The 16,921-nt window shown below is 45.2% G+C and overlaps 1 protein-coding gene across 1 annotated transcript; it reads right to left on the reverse strand.

Annotated features, from left to right (window-relative positions):
- Positions 1-358: 358 nt before the first annotated feature.
- LOC144104908 (uncharacterized) lies at positions 359-7,884 on the reverse strand. The gene is made up of 4 exons (XM_077638141.1): positions 7,741-7,884; positions 6,891-7,105; positions 6,437-6,571; positions 359-1,701 (listed from the first exon to the last, which is right to left on the reverse strand). The coding sequence occupies exons 1-4, from the start codon at positions 7,784-7,786 to the stop codon at positions 1,534-1,536; spliced, it is 564 nt and encodes a 187-aa protein (XP_077494267.1). The 5' UTR covers positions 7,787-7,884; the 3' UTR covers positions 359-1,533.
- Positions 7,885-16,921: the final 9,037 nt, after the last annotated feature.

Consider the following 16,921-nt stretch of genomic DNA (forward strand, 5'->3'; position numbering starts at 1 on the left):
ATGCAACCACACAAGAAGAAAGGACACGACACAAGCGCTGCTCTTGCGTCTTGTCATTTCTTATTGTGTGGTTGCATGATTTTGCGCTGCTCCTTTTCCTTGGCTCATAAAGAGGTGCTTTCGCTTTCTCGCATTGTGCTCTGCAGGTTTCATGAAGCTGTTGTGCATTTGGCCACGGCGGAAGCCGGACCGGCAGGCGAGGTTTGCACAGGTCATCACCTGGACGGCGTTCTGGGCGACGGCACGAAAAACAAGCACGAAGACAGAAGTACATGAAAGCTTTTTTACTGGAAACGTTCTGTTTGTATACATGGCAATAAATCGTGGCGTAGTAGGCGTGCATTCCTGCATGGCATAGTACACGCGTACCACGTAGTACACCGCAAATCGTTTATTACAGAAATATAACCTTTGTCTAGGCCAAATACCTTCGGTGTACGTCCGAGGATTTTGTGTTCAACCATCAGTTCGCTACAGCAGGGATCCTGTCCCATCTTTCCTGGTGTGCCGAACTGTATTTGAGCCAAGATAGTTTACTTGCTGTCTGGAGCGTAATTTAACATCCCAACATAGAAGGCACAGTTGAGCGAGATGAAGATGCTCTATTTGCAGCTGAAACTAAACATTTGTCGGCAAATGAACATTATAATACAAAACAAAGAGTGCACGGGCTTGCAGACTGTCCCCAAACCGACTAGGTCACAGCAGGCACACCGCCAGCAAGTTTTAGGCACTGTATATATGATTTACACCGGAATTAAACATTGTTCTGTGTAACTGCGCAACTGGGCAAGCTTTCTGAATCAGTTTTACCGAAAATTTTAATAACACATGTTTGCAAAAACTATATGCGCAATGGTCGTACTTTAAAAATTATAAATAACCCTTCCCAAGTGCTTCACTGGAAGTAATTGAACCTGTACATAGAGGGGCATATAGGATAACACTGTAGAACTCTGCACATCACAGATTTTGATGGCGTGACGCATATCTTTCCCGTTATAGGTTTATTTCTTTGACAGAAACTGTGGAGTTCCTTACTGACTACAGGTTTTTGCTGCTCATGTTTACTGAAATGTTCTGTAGTTACCACTGTTTCTAATTCTTCGTGGAAATGCTCATAGTTCATGGCTCATCTGATGAAAGTCGGCTGCTTTGAGTGATTCACAGAAATATGTTGACCACGAACAGGAACATAAAACTTTAATTTACCACTTTTCCGGTAGCCACCGGAGTCCTAAGGAAGTGGAATGTTTCTGCTATTTAGCCAGGAAACAGTTATCAGAGATCTAATGCTGACGGAGCAGTCATATCGCAAAGACATTAATGCTTACGGCAACATGGTTGACATTTTGTTTTGTTTGTTGCTTTTGTAGAGTACAGCTCTTGATTAGATGCCCCTGAGTTGCCAATAATGAAAGAAATTGCAGGGTATAGTTAATATGAAAGCGTATTGCAGTCATGACCTATCGATGCGAGAAGAAAAATTAGATGTTTGGGGTAAAAAAAAAAGGCGCAATGGCAAGTCCAGCTTTACAGGCAGTGCGGGCTTTTCTTTGCGCCTAGAGCTGCGTTAACAATAGCTTCGATGCTCTCTTGTATCATTGGCCCGCTCTCGTTGAGAGAATCTTCAGCTTGGCTTAGTACTCCACTGAGTATGAGAGGTACTTCGGAAATAGTGACGTCTTCCACGTTGATGACCTGCAAAAGTTGCACTTGCGCTGACATCGCAATGAAAAGTTGCCATTCTCAAGTGAAGAGCGAACATAGAATGCCGAAAATAAATAAAAAACTTATTCAAGGCTCTGAGTCTTACTGGTTTCTAGTCAGAAAAGAGTAGAAAATTTATTTAGACTAGGTCACGCTACTAATGTTAGTTAAAAGACAGAAATGCATGGCAAATGAGCCACATTCCTAACATTTGGTTTGTGGCTTAGGAGTTGCTGAATACCTATTCAACATCTTCTTGGCATGGAAGTGAACTGTGTGTGGCGCCAGATAAGCGTATATGCAAGGTTGAGGCTTTATGCTGTGTTGGCTGGTTTAGGCCCATGATCAAGAGTTTCGTGTGCTACTTTTTTACGGGATCTAAGCTGCTTGAATTGAAACGCACACAGCTAGCTCAGACAGACAGATGCAGGAACGATTAAGCGCACTGAGAACGCTTAACTGTTCCTATTTATGTATGTATGTATGTATGTATGTATGTATGTATGTATGTATGTATGTATGTATGTATGTATGTATGTATGTATGTATGTATGTATGTATGTATGTATGTATGTATGTATGTATGTATGTATGTATGTATGTATGTATGTATGTATGTATGTATGTATGTATGTATGTATGTATGTATGTATGTATGTATGTATGTATGTATGTATGTATGTATGTATGTATGTATGTATGTATGTATGTATGTATGTATGTATGTATGTATGTATGTATGTATGTATGTATGTATGTATGTATGTATGTATGTATGTATGTATGTATGTATGTATGTATGTATGTATGTATGTATGTATGTATGTTGTGTATGTACGTGTCAGTAACAGCAGCGCCGCTCTCATAACAATGCTGCTCCAACTAGCCTAATCCCAATCACTTCCTTGTTACACGAGGTCCAGCTGCTTGACCCGAAACTAAGATACTTGGCCAATGTCCAGCATGTGCTCTTTAAGAGGATCATCTGGTCAGAACTAATAGAGTTGAGCTTCATGAAATACTCGGCTCATAGGTGGGAATTTCTGGCATTGTCTTCGATGCTTCAAGTTGACCGGTCTTACTAAACCACTCTCGAACTCGCGTTCAGAGGGCCTTAATATTCTGGGTTAAGAACGTGGCATGCAAATCCAGCGCCTTCTCATGGCGCTTGCAGTGGATCCGCTCAAATGCAATTTGCTTCCCATGTTTTAGACAAATTGAGTCCGCCTCATATGCATGATCACCATCGTCAGTTCGGGCAAACCAAATGGAAGACAAAGGGCTCTTCGCCTGCCCTTTAGCCACATCCTACTGCAGCTGCCCCACTAAGTCTGCGCAAAGTTCGCAACAGCTTACGGCCACCGAGACTGAGTCCACCTCGGTACTCTACCTAATCGCCACTTCTCTCTTGCGAGTCTTGTACCACCCTCGAACACTTGCGCTTCATGATTGTAGGTGACGATATCATCCTCTTGTATTTGTCACTTACCCTTTAACCCGACCACCTTCGAGCTATCCACGTAGTGGGAGATTTTACCAATATCACGATGACAAGACATACTCGCTTCACCATATGTTGTGCTACTCCCACCTCCTGAGATGAGTGGCGGCTGCGTATGTCGTAACTTGCAATTTTCAACCATAGAGGGCGCCTTTAACTCATATTTTAAGCCTAACAAGTCATTTAACATTGGCGTCACACGTGAGTAGTGCCGGCGGCGGTGATCTCTCACGAAAAAGAGCTACTTATTGGCGAAGTTTGGACAGCAGCATTGCTAATGCGCAAAAATTTGTTTGCTACAGTGGCTCTGACTTCGTTTGCGAACTGGAGCTTCAGATGATGACCAAAGCGACAGTGACGACACTGATGCGCTGTGTAGGGCACGTAAATTATAAATGATGAAACCTTATTTGTGTTAGGACGAACACACCTCTATGCACTTTGCAGCGTGTTACAGCATGTCGAACCAAATAAAAATGGAGCCTTTGTGTACGTTGTAACCCATCAAGAATGCATGTGCTCAGGGAAAGCTGTTCTCAAAAGCCGCTTTCTCTTAATTTTTGTAATAATCCCGACAAGAAACCAATAAAGTATTATATTTTCAGGATCAGAGTACATTAGAACGTATGACTACTTAAAAAATGATGATTTTGGTACTGGAGGTCCCTGGTTCAAACCAAGCCACGACGGCCGCATTTCGATGGAGCTGCAGCGCAAAAGACGCATGCGTGCGGTACGATGTCAGTGCGCGTTAAATGTCCCCAAATGGTCGAAATTATTCCGGAGCCCTCCACTACGGCTTTTCTTTCTCTCTTTCTTCTTTCACTCCTACCTTCCTCTCTTCCCTTACAGCGTGTTTCGGGTGTCTACCAAGATGTTACAGAATTATAGCGCCGTTTGCTTTCTTCAAACAACAATTTCAATTTCATTTCACATTAGAACCGTCTTCGGGAATCAAACAGGTGGTGAGAGGGTTAGACTGCGGTGCTCTCTTCCTGTTCGTAAGATGTTTTATGACCAACATCAGTAGCAGCCTAAGTGCGTCAATTGCGTCAAGGGAAGTAACAAAGAATAAAGACTTAGTCAACAATTCCACTTCCAAGCTTTTGGCAGCCTCCTTTGAATGGTGTAACATAAAATCCGAGGTAAACATTCCTCTTTTGAAGTACGATTCATGTGCATGGTTTTGGTTCTCTCAGGGAGCCCTCTTGGTGCATAACATAGGTAATATTTTACATAACGTGACAACGTTATAAAACGGTTTGGAGCATTTCATAGCACTGAATATTCCTTACTAGCTGCTCTGTAATGTATTGTTCGACTAGTTATCTTTACTACGCATCCTACCTTGATTAGTACAAATGCTGGTTACTACTTGAACTCCAGATTGTGGCAGTAAAAAAATAGTAGCGCCTACTATGTGCGCTAAATATGTGTCAGTAAACAGTAAGTAACGACCTAGCAATGTCTTAGTAATTTGAAATTATTTAGGACTTGGTTTCAACAACGAAGTCATGAACTCGAGTTCGTTGTTGACCCTTTCAGCCCTCTTCCTCCCTGTTAACCTTAAAAACCATTCTTTCCATAGCTGACTGCGCAGTTCTCAACTTCATTTCGAAGCTTTTTCGTGAGCCTCAAAACTTCCGCCTTACAGCTGAATGCTAGAAATACAAAACCATTGTACACTTTCTTTTTGGGGGATATGACGGGGTTGCTATTCGTTACCTAAGAGTACCTACTGATGGCTGTCTACATCATTCTTATTCTTTATTTCTTGACTTCCGTAGCAGAGATCTGCGGTTAGTACCTGTTCTGAGCAGATCCATTCTTTTGCAATTACTTTCAATGCTTCTCTGGATATCCAGACTTGCTGTGCCCTTCCGACATTTCTGAGCATCGTTTTATATATTTGATAATAATGCTTAAGCCCTCCGTTATGCTTTCCCGGTTCTGTATCACTTTTTTAAATTCGTCCGCTTGGTTAAGTAGCAAATCAAGATCCCCAGAAAGTCAGAGATACCAAAATCTTTCCAGCCCAGTTTATTCGCCTCCTGTAAACTCGCAGTAAATAGTAATAGACAGATCGGGTCTCCCTCGCTGGCATTCATTCTGATTAAGATTCTATCGCTTTACCTGAGGAAGACTGTGCAGGATGGGTCTCCTGTGTGGATACATTCCAGCTTTACATACGCGTCTTATGGGACCTGGTTCCGTGCAACCTTAGCCTTAGTATTGACATCCGAGAGCGGCATGGCCTAAGAGCGACATTTTCAGCAGAGGGTTCGGGAATAATTTCGACCATCTGTGGTATTTAACGTAAACCGACATCGCACAGCACATGGGCGCCTTTTGCGTTTCGCCTCTGTCGAAACGCGGCAGCCGCGACCGGCATCGAGCCTGCGTCCTCGGGCTCAGCAATCCAGTGCCCTAACCACTGAGGCACCGGTGCGGGGGAACATCCTGGTTCCAAAATGCATGCATAGATGCTGAGATTCCGAATGCGTCAAATGCTTATTCGTAATCTAGAAAGGCTACGTACAGGGCGTCCCAGCTATGTCTAGCTAGGGTTTAAAAATATGCCGTGGCAAGATATAAAGATATGCCGTGGCAAGATGACTCGATCAAGCACATGTCGGTGGCTATTGTTAGAAATAAGGCACCCTATTTTTTGTATCTTGGTCAGTTTCATAATTACTGAAGATTAGCTAACCAGCTTCGCAAGCAACGAAGTCAGGCAAAAAACTGCAATCAGAAAAATGTAGAACGATCCACAAAACGCCCAAGTGAACAGCTTCTAAGTTTTCGTCTAATAAGAATTAGATTTTCTTCCGTTCACTGCACATGCCGGCGAAATAAAAAATACCACCTGGTATTTCCGCTTAAGCGCCACGATTGCAGTGCTCCCAAAACACTCTGCGTACACACTATCAGATGATTTAACCGCATGCGCTGGCGCTTAAAGGTGAGAAGGCAGCGAAGCAGGCTTTTGAAAGTGAGCGCCTGCGTTATCGTCGAAAACTCTTTCTCTGTGTAGCTGTGTTCAAACACAAATGACAAATAACAGAAAGCCAAATTATAGCTGGCTTGCCACGCGCTGCTCTCAAGAAGTTTTACAAAATGCACATGCACCATTTCTTAACATATAACTGAACAAATCAAGCAATAAAGTAGAGTGGCCCGCAATTCTAGGCTATCACTTATGTTCTTACGAACTCTCGAACTCACCAGAATCTTAGGAGGTGCTCTCGGTGAATCGGTGGAAATTTTTACCTCTATGTCCATGCTTCCTATTCTTGCATTAACAATATTTGTGCGTTCTTCAAGCCAAAAGTCAGTTGTTATAGCGCATTCCACTTTGATCTGGAAGTGAAATGTGGTATGACAATAGGCCCTTATTCCATATTTTCTTGCCCCTAATGTAAATATAGTTTCTAGCCGTACATTTTTGAAGCAGGTTTTTAAAAAGCGATATGTGCTCAACTCTGGTTTAAGCATACAAAAAAGTTCCGGAAAACGAGATATACCAGAAGGGGCGTAGGATTTACTGTTTCACAAAAACACCGCAAAGAGGCGGCGTGGTATGCAAAATGAACAGGAGCTACTGAAAATTACTACATACAGTACGTATAATTCTTGCGAATTTTTTATTCAATACCGTTATTAATACTACATGGCTCACCACTTTCAGCCGAAGTAGTCCTCTTGTGTGCTTGGCATCTGATTTCACTTGAAGAACTTCCACCGAAGCTGGTCCGCTAAGCCGCAGCTTTGTCACATTGTGGTTAAGCCATCTTATACCATCTGTTTTGAGGTCGCAGCTAGGGTTTCCTTTGCTCGTGAATACCTTCTTTGTGTTTACAGTAGTAACGATGTCATTGATTGTGCTCGCGTCACCTGCAGCGTTTAGAAAAAAAGAAAGCCTTTTGATGAAGTTAATACTACGCACAAAGCACGGTGACACACATTTCGCCCCACATAGAAACACAATCACCAGCCTGAATACACTCGCTGTAGAGCAGTGACCTCTCGCAAGTCTCTCCAATTAATCCTGTTCGTGGCCAGCTGTGCCCACCCTATGCCTGCGAACTTCTTAGTCTCATCCGCCCACCTAACCTTCTGTCGCCCTCTGCTACGATTGTCTTCTCTTGGAATCCACTCCGTTACCCTTAAGGACCAGCGGTTATCTTGCCTTCGCATTACATGCCCTGCTCAAGCCCATTTCTTCCTCATGATATGGACTAGGATGTCATTAACTCGCGTTTGGTCCCTCAACCAACTTTACCCGCTTCTGGTCTCTTAACGTTACCTGTATCATTTCTCTTTCCATGTCTCGATGCGTTGTCCTTAACTTGAGCTGAACCCTTTTCGTTAGCCTCTACGTTTCTTACCCGTAGGTGAGTACCGGTAAGATACAGCTGTTTTGCACTTTTCTCTTAAGGGATATTGGTAAACTGCCATTCATGATCTGAGAGAACCTGCTATGTGCGCTCCACTCCATTAACTTACCTGTTACTTGTTAAAACACTTACCCGTTAAAAGAAGCGAAGCGCAGCAGATGACAAGTTGAAACCTCATTTCCGAGAGAATACTATTTTTGGCCGAGAGTTGATTCTTAGCGACCAAATTGAACAACCCAGTTCCACGGTATAGCAGTATGCCTTATAGAAGCAGGCTGCAAGCTAGAGGTGCCAATCTGTGCATGGGTATAGGGTACAGAGGCAGCTCCTATACTCCTCCGATGCATCTTGTTTCATGCGGTGTAACATGAAGTAGCAGGAGGGTACGTTGTACCGCACAGGTTGTCTTTCGATTTCTGCAGAGATAGGAAGGTTGGAAGAACAATATTTTTTTCCTGTGCTTTTTTTTTGCCTTACCGGGATTGTGTGCCGATGAGTGTGCTGTTTCAAACGAATACCAGCGCCGTTCTGATTGCAAAGCACAGTAGCTTCGAATTAAAGAGAAACGGTCTTTAACGGCGTTTTTGCGGAATTTAATAACAAAGAAATGAAGCAGATATGACAGGCGCACGAAACTATAACCGCTCTTAGTCAGAATCTCACGTTCTTCTGAGACAGTCATTATACAATAAAAAATAAGCTCATATCTCAGCAGATATGGTGCGCTTCTCATTATGTCGTTTGTACCTACGCCGTAGAAACTGCGTCGAATCATCAGCAAATCACCCACCAATCTGTTGGGCTTACCACTGCGATCCCAAGCTGAGTTTACCCAAACAGATTTGCCGTCAGTGTCAATTAGAATAATTACAATATTTACACTAAGTACAATAATAAAAAAAATTGCATTTGTGCACTTGGGTACGATGACGGGACAGTAAAAACACGTGCTTTGCACCCGTGTTTATATGTTTAAATGCATAGATACCTTTAAAAAACTACTCGAGAAGGGAAGGATTTCTACGGCACATATGCACCTATGAGTAGGTGTTTGCAGCGCACACGAAACACGGACGGACAGAAAAGGGAAGAAACACAGCGCTGTTTCTGTTCGTCCGTGTTTCGTGTGCGCTGCAAACACCTACAGCATGAAAAACCAACTAGCCCAAGAAAAGACGATTCGCACCTATGAGGCTCTATTCTTTTCAATACAGGAATTAATTTACTTGTGACTGTTTCATATCTGTCTTCTTTCATCCTGTCTTCTTGTTTAATTTATTTTTACTGCATTTAATTCAATTAAACGCGAAAAAACACACGAATACTGCGAGTGTGCAACTCGAATTACTCAGCGTTAGGTGCGGTGTGAGAGAAAAATATTTTACACACATGTTAAGTTTTTTTTTCTCGCAAGTCAGACAGCCGGAGATGAATCAAAACTTGCCCAGAACTGCAGTGAGAAATTGAAGTGAACCATGTTCTAATCTCCGCTTACAGCAGTGACAGTTAACTGATACATTTCTTTAGCTACGCCGGTGAGCACGTAGGAAAGTGAACTTTTATTCGAGTGTGAACACGTGCTCACCGGGGTAGCTAACAAAATGTATCGGTTAACTGCCACTGCTGTAAGCGGAGATTAGAACATGGTTCACTTCAATTTCTCACTGCTTTTCCGGGCAAGTTTGGATTCCCCTCCGCCTGTTTGACTTGCGAGAAAAAAAAAGAACATAACATGTGTGTGAGATATTTTTGCTCTCACACCGCACCTAACGCTGAGTAATTCGAGTTGCACACAGTCCTAACACGAAGCGCAGTTGGACGTTGAGATGTTTCAAAGTTCCAAAGGGGCACTTTGGAAGGGGCGTAGCTGGGTTGGCGGAGCTACTTAAGAGCACTCATCCCAAAGATCCGAAATATAACCATTAATCGGCAAATACAATGCACCCTGACGAACTGAAGCTTGCAAAGGATATACCTATGTATAAAGGTGGTGAGCGATCCAACCTGTGAAACTATTAACAGATATCGGTGTTAAATGCAATAATACAGTTTTTGAAAGGTGCTTTGCTCAGCGTGTACAAAATTTTCGAAATAAATATAACTTAATTGGTCATAATCAGCTTGGTTTCAGGCCCCAAAAGTTAATATCAACCACCAGTGTTTTTTCGTATCAACAAATGATCTCCCATCAACGCTGAAATATTCCAAAGGTGTAATATATGTTGATTACACTCCATTATTTTTCAAGGAATAATTTAGCGAAGCTTCACAGTGGTTTGAAAGTAACCGGCTAACTCTTAATACTGAGGAAATAAAGTAGGACCTGTCGCACTCGCGCAGGAAGAACATAAATGCAGAACAGATACCACTGTCAACAATACAAATCAGCTGAGGATTACTAAATGCATGTATCTTGGTGTCTTGTTCATGTCTGATACGCACCAGAAAGAACAAATTAATACTGTCTGCTCCAAATTACGCTATGGTTGGCAAGTTTAACTTAGGGTCAGAGACTGCTTTGGTCTTCTTAATTTACGTTTTCTGTATTTCGCCTTTGTGCAGAGCCAATTATCATACTGCCCGGAAACATGGGGCAATACATATAAAACATGTCCAGATCCCATTTCTTGCCTTCAAAAATGTCATCATTACTCCCATCATCACAATCATTATCACCTTGACTAGGCCCACTGCTGGGCAAAGGCCTCTCCCATGTATCTCCAATTAACCATGTCCTTTGCCAGTTGCGCCCATCGCATGCCTGCAAATTTCTTAATCTCATCCACCCACCTAACCCTCTGCCGTCTCCTGCTACGCTTGCCTTCTCTTGGAATCCACTTCGTTACCGTTAAAGACGAGCGGTTATCTTGCTTTCGCATTACATGTGCTACCCATTCCCATTTCTTCCACTTGATTTCGACTAGAATGTCATTAACCCGCGTTTTTTACCTCTCCACTCTGCCCGCTTCCGGTCTCCCTTATCGCTACACCGATCATTTTTCATTCCATAGCTTGCTTGGTTGTCCTTGAGTTAAGCTGAACCTTTTCGATAGCCTCCACGTTTCTGCCCCGTAGGGAAGTACTGGGAAGATACAGCTGTTGTATACATTTCTCTTGAGGGATTTTGCTAAACTACTATTCATGATCCCAGAAAAGCTGCCATATGCACTTCACCCCATTCTTATTCTCCTAATTATTTCCCTTTCATGATCCAGACCAGCGGTCACTTCCTGCCCTAACCAATTAACCCTCGGCCCTCAGTTCCCAGCAGCTGCGCATCAACTGACCAAGACGCCTTCCAGTCCTGTCACGGAACTGAGGGTACTAAAATCAGTGGCTCCTGGCAGGCGGCCATTGGAATCTGAACCTCCAACTTTTCACACTAGAACCTTATGCAGTGAGGGTAGCCTAGCAGTGCTGCTTGAGGAACTATTCGGCATTATATGGGATGTCATAGGGCTTAGCGAGGTTAGGAGGACAGGTGGGGCATATACAGTACTAAAGGAAGGGCACATACTGTGCTAGCGCTGATAAGCGGTTAGACGAGAACTAGGTGTGGGATTCCTCATAAATAAGGATATAGCTGGTAACTCTAGAGGAGTTGCACAGTATTATCGAGAGGGTGGCAGCTTTTGTAATTTCTTCAGAAATGTGCTCTTCGTATAACGACTTATTCAAGCCATACCTGCACCAGGAGGCCAGTTTCTCAGCGTTTTCGTATACAACCACTATCGATGGCATATAAATTGAAGACAGCTGGAATATTAAGCGCTATAATAAGATATAACAACCTCTTGCCCCTTAGTTTACTTACCAGTGAAACACACAATTATATTACCAAAATATATTACCAGTGAAACACAGAAAAGCAACAAGTAACTATTTAACTTACCGTCTTGTCATAATACGTACGGGCAGAAAATCTTAGAATATAACGGACCCCATGTAAGGAATGAAGTCCCGAATGAAGCAAAAAAATCATTTTCCTCACCTTTAAGACATTTTTTGCTATTTTCCATGGAAATGTAGGAATGATGAAGTTTGTGTGATATAATTGGGAAATATTGCTTACAGCTGACTTTGTTGTCATCTAATTGTCTATACCCCATAGTTTTGTAGTTCAGCCCTCCACTTTTTTGGGCATGACTGAAGTGTGCTGTGATTGTGTCCTGTCATAGTGAAGTCTACCAGTATTATTGTGCTTGTTAAACATTTGTATCCACTGCTAGCCCTAAGGATATGGGTCCAACCAAATGTGTGTGTACTGCATGGTCTTAAAGATTAGCAATAAAAGAAGAAAAACCTGGGCACCATTCCAGGGGACGCTTGTATCCATCCTTGTTCAGCGGTAGGTGTCTAAACAACGATTTCTGGCATCCGACGTGGACGCTAAAGCTACTAGGCCACCCGTGGCCTCCAAGTTCCGCGACAGCTCAATGGTTATGGTGCTTGGCTCCTAACCCGCAATACGCGGCTTTGATCCCGGCCACGGCGGTCGCATTTTGATGGAGGTGAAATTCTAGAGGCCGATGCAGTGTGCGATGTCAGTGCGCGTTAAAGAATCCCAGGTGGTCGGTATTATCCGTAGGAATCCACTACGGCGCCTCTCATATCCTTAGTCACTTTGAGATGTTAAGCCTAAAATCATCTTCCTCATTGTTTTGAATCTGGAGAGACGGGGATTCCTCTTTCCATTTTCACGTCGCTACCCACCACCTCTAATCCTCTCTTCGTATTCGCTCTCTCTTCCTCTCTTCCTCTCCTCTGAATATGAAAAGGTCACTTTTGTCATCTGCAAATCGTGGCAGGTGAAACTGCCGATGCTGACGAATGTGCCAAACAGAGGACCGAGCTAAACAGACCTAACGCTCTAAAACATAGGAAGATTACGAGTGTGTGACGCGGATGTTTGAACGTTAGGTCTGGTGCGATAGCAAATAATTTTTTCCCCTCAATATCAGCCAGAAGTGAATATGGCGCTGTCCAGGACAGCAGTGATGCTTTACGTTGTGTTTCGGTGAGTTTCGAACGAACCACTTCCCAACCGAGGCAGACGCTGAAGCCACTAGGCGTGTCATTGCTTCCCACTCTCTATCAATCTTCCCTCTCCTGCTTTTTCTCTCTCAATTCCCCTGAGAACCGAGAGAAATTTCCTTCTCTGCACTTCGTCACCTGCCAACCGGGGCAGGGAGTATTGCGGACGCCGATGACAACGGCACGAAGCGGAGGAACAAACTCGAAGAGCTAACGATCTAATACAAACTTGCCTAGCAGCATGTTTTACTGAACAACCACTTTCGTTTGGGCCAGATGTGTAGGCATCACTAAATCTTTGAGTTCGAAACACTGGAGGAGAGCTGTGCGAGCACGCAGCAGGAGCACTTTCGGGGGGCGTTTCTCCACCTCGAGTGCACACCGCATTGGCTTCGCTCAATGTTGTTAATCACGGTGGACGCCCAGGCACATTGACAAATTGTCGTAGTATCTTCAAAACAAAGCTTAATGCAATTTTGTTACCGTAATCCCACTGTCTTGAGGTTTAAGACTTTTCCAGGGGGAGACGGATAGGGGGTGGAGTTGCCAGGAGGTAAGTGGTAGATAAAAAGGCTTTTGTGGATGTGTGGAGGCTTCCACGGTGCAAATTCTGCCTACCACAATGTGGGTAGAGACCTTTAACAACGGCCGCCCCGTTACCATGAGAAACCGTCGTAGTATCGCTGATGCGATGATAAAAAGTTAGGCTGTTCGCGTTTACAGCAGTAGTTTTGAACCTGAACGGCACTGCTTGTCAAATTACTTGATTAAATTTTATAGAAAATGAAAATAATGTTTTAGCTTATGGGCTTTTCGTTTTCCGAAGCAATGGTAACGGCCTAGTGCGCCGGATGCATCGAATGCACCGGACGCGAAATTCGGAGGTCGTGGGTTATATATACCACCGGCGCCATGGTTGTTTTTTCTACAGCTGTATCGTAAATTTTATTGAAGCGACAGAGTAATGAAAATATTATTCTACCATTGTGAAGCACTGAAAATTAAAAAGAATACAAACAGTGCCCTCTGCACCTTTGTTTCCATGGCTGTTGGCTTCCGTCGTATGTTTTTCAAACAAGCCCCTCAGCTACCTTCACTTGTCTGCTAATATATATATATATATATATATATATATATATATATATATATATATATATATATATATATATATATATATATATATATATATATATATATATATATATATACTGAAATGAAGAAGACGACAGTGCGCCACCATCAACAACGACGAAGAGGTTCGGCCAGCCTCGGCGACCGGCTGCCGCGCGCGTTGGAGCGCTCGAGCTCGCTCTGGAAGTCCGTTCTGGTGGTGCCGCTGCCAGGTCAGTTTGTGCAACTGTTACGCGGCCAGCCCTTTCAGCTCTACGATAAACCGCTCTTCACATGGTGGCGGTTTGGTTTCCCGTCCTCGTACCGCCCTGTACCTCCGCAACCGCACACTACCGACCCCCGCTATGCCTGCTCAGCCTGTAGCCAACCGCCAAGCCGTGCACGTTGTCTCCCCCGTCCTCTGCTCCGGTGCCGTCCGGCAGCCATACCCCGTCGTCTTCAACGGGCACTGCGATCAAGATGTTGAAGACTGGCTGGTCTCGTACGAGCGGGTGAGCCGCCGTAACAAGTGGAACGACCGCATGAAGCTCAACAATGTCATATTCTATCTGAGAGACGTCGCCAACCCCTGGTTTCGGAACCACGAGGCTGAAACCACCTGGGCTAATTTCAATACGCCGTTTGCAGAAGTTTTTGGCCGGCCGACAGTACGGAAACTTCGCGCTGAGCAATGTTTGCGCGTTCGGGCTCAGCATGCGGGTAAGAGCTTCACCGCCTACATCGATGATGTCGTCGATCTCTGCAAACGTGTCGACCCGTCTATGCCTGAGGCCGACATGATCATTCATATTATAAAGAGAATTGACGACGACGCTTTCCACCTGCTGGTGGCGAAAAGTACAACTACCGTCGCTTCCGTGTACAACTTCTGCCAGGGCTATGATGATTTGCGCAAGCGACGCCTTGGCGCTCGTCGCTCACCCGTCGTTCCTGGCTAGTCCATATCCAGCCTGGCCGTCAACAGTGACCTGTTGGGTCGAATCAAGGACTTCGTACGCGACGAGGTGGTCCGGCAGCTTTCACACCTCTCGGGCACACACTCTTCGCCCCCGGTCCTGACTCCTGAGTTGCGGCACACCATCACCCAGGAGGTAGCCGATGCACTTTCTGTTCGTCGGCAGCCGGTTCCCGTAACTCCTCAAGTCAACCTTCTCGGGATGCAGCCCGCTCCCGTTGCTGCACCTTTGGGCTACGGTGAAACCGTTGCGAAGCCTCCTGCCCCTATGCCTGGGCCTCTCACATATGCCGAAGTCGTCGCACGCCCATCGCAGCCGTAGGCCTTGGCCTACGATCTCGCCCCAATGCATCCGCCTGTTGCTCCCCGATTTCAGCCAGCGCCGGCTGCATGCAATCCTTGGTACACGGCTGATAACCGGCCGATTTGCTACGTTCGCGGTTTACCGGGCCATGTCGCTTGCCTATGTCGCCGTACTCTGCTTTCCCTTGTGCCACCTCTGCCGGCTTACACGCCGTCATACCACACCTTTCACCTATCTTCAAGACCACCATCCCGAGCGCCCCCTTCTGACCCTGCTCCCGGCCGCCAGCCATTCGCTTCGCACCGCTCACCTTCCCCTCGCCGTCGCTCCTTGTCATCCATGCGGCGTCGATGTGTTCCTGCGGAACAGGAAAACTAGGAGCCGCAGTTCCTGGGGCACGAACTGCACACACTTCGACCAGCTCAAGTCCTCGCCTTTCTCCACAGAACTTTTTAAATGTGTTAGTTCACAGCGTTCGAGCACTTGCGCTTGTGGACACAGGTGCTACCGTTTCTGTTATATACGAAAACTTCTGTCGTTCGCTGCGTAAAGTCACCACCACACCTTCAGGACTATCTCTTTGCACCGCTAGCGCCGAGACGGTTCATCCTTCCACTGCTTGCACAGCACGTGTCATCATCGCGGATGTTTCTGTATGTCGTCGAATTCTTAGTACCTCGTCCGGTGACCGGCTGCCGTGCGCGTTGGAGAGCTCGAGCTTACCCTGGAAGTCCGTTCCGGTGCCTGGGTCAGTTTATTCCACGATTACACCGCCAGCCGTTCCAGCTCTAAAATAAACCGCCCTTCTCTCTCTCTCTCTCTCTCTCTCTCTCTCTCTATTATATATATATATATATATATATATATATATATATATATATATATATATATATATATATATATATATATATATATATATATATATATATATATATATATATATATATATTGTTACGGGCAATTCGCAGGAGAACCTTCTGGGACAAGTCGCAAAACTTTGGCCGTCCCTAAGTGGTCCTAGCGCGCGAGCGTGAGAGAACCACCTTCTCTCTCCACGGATGCAGGCGCTTTTTCTTTTTCTTCCACAGTTGCACGTATCACTGCCCTCCCCCTTCTGCAGCATTGCCACGATGCGGCTAGGAGGGAAATATCAGCAAAATACAGCTGCAGTGAACCGCTGTTCAGTCAGGGAGTCTGTCGTGGTAAGACTTCATGAGAACAATGTGCGACCGGCGCGATGAGCAAGCCGCTTGGACGGGAGTAACTGCATACGTCACATCACTGATGCGGCGCACTACTTCGTAAGGGCCGAAGTATCTGCGCAGCAACTTTTCAGAAAGGCCGCGGCGACGACCAGGTGTCCACACCAACACCATGTCGCCACGCGTGTAACTGACGAAGTGGCGTCTGAGATTGTACCTAGCGGCATCAGTCTCCTGTTGGCGGTTAATTCGCAGGCGAGCTAATTGCCGCGCTTCCTCAGCACGCTGAACGAAGGTGTCTGCTTCGAGGTCAGCGTCAGAGTCGCCGTAGGGGTCAACGGGCAACATAGCATCCAACGGAGTGGTCACTTGCCGACCGAAGACAAGCTGAAAGGGGGTCAGTCGGGTTGTCTCCTGCAGGGCGGTGTTGTACGCAAACATTACGTACGCCAGAATGGTATCGCAAGTTGAATGCTCGACGTCAACATACATAGAAAGCATGTCGGCTAGAGTGCGGTTGAGTTGCTCTACCAATCCGTTTTTCTGTGGGTGATTGGCCGGAGCACGTTGATGGCTGGTGTGCATCAGTCATTACGCACTGGGTTAAGCGGGCAGTGAAAGCAGCTCCCCGGTCGGTAACAAGAACAGCGGGGCCTCCATGACGCAGGACAATGTTGTGTACGAAGA

Source organism: Amblyomma americanum, chromosome 9, assembly GCF_052857255.1.
Source record: "Amblyomma americanum isolate KBUSLIRL-KWMA chromosome 9, ASM5285725v1, whole genome shotgun sequence".
In the NCBI taxonomy this organism is placed as follows: domain Eukaryota; kingdom Metazoa; phylum Arthropoda; class Arachnida; order Ixodida; family Ixodidae; genus Amblyomma; species Amblyomma americanum.

Excerpts from the sequence above, each read along its gene's own strand:
- LOC144104908 (XM_077638141.1), bottom strand. The coding sequence starts at position 7,786 with ATGAGGTTTCAACTTGTCATCTGCTGCGCTTCGCTTCTTTTAACGG. Across the intron at positions 7,106-7,740 it reads CGCTTCGCTTCTTTTAACGG|GTGACGCGAGCACAATCAAT; the intron begins GTAAGTGTTTTA and ends TAAACGCTGCAG. Across the intron at positions 1,702-6,436 it reads GAGCACCTCCTAAGATTCTG|GTCATCAACGTGGAAGACGT; the intron begins GTGAGTTCGAGA and ends CAACTTTTGCAG.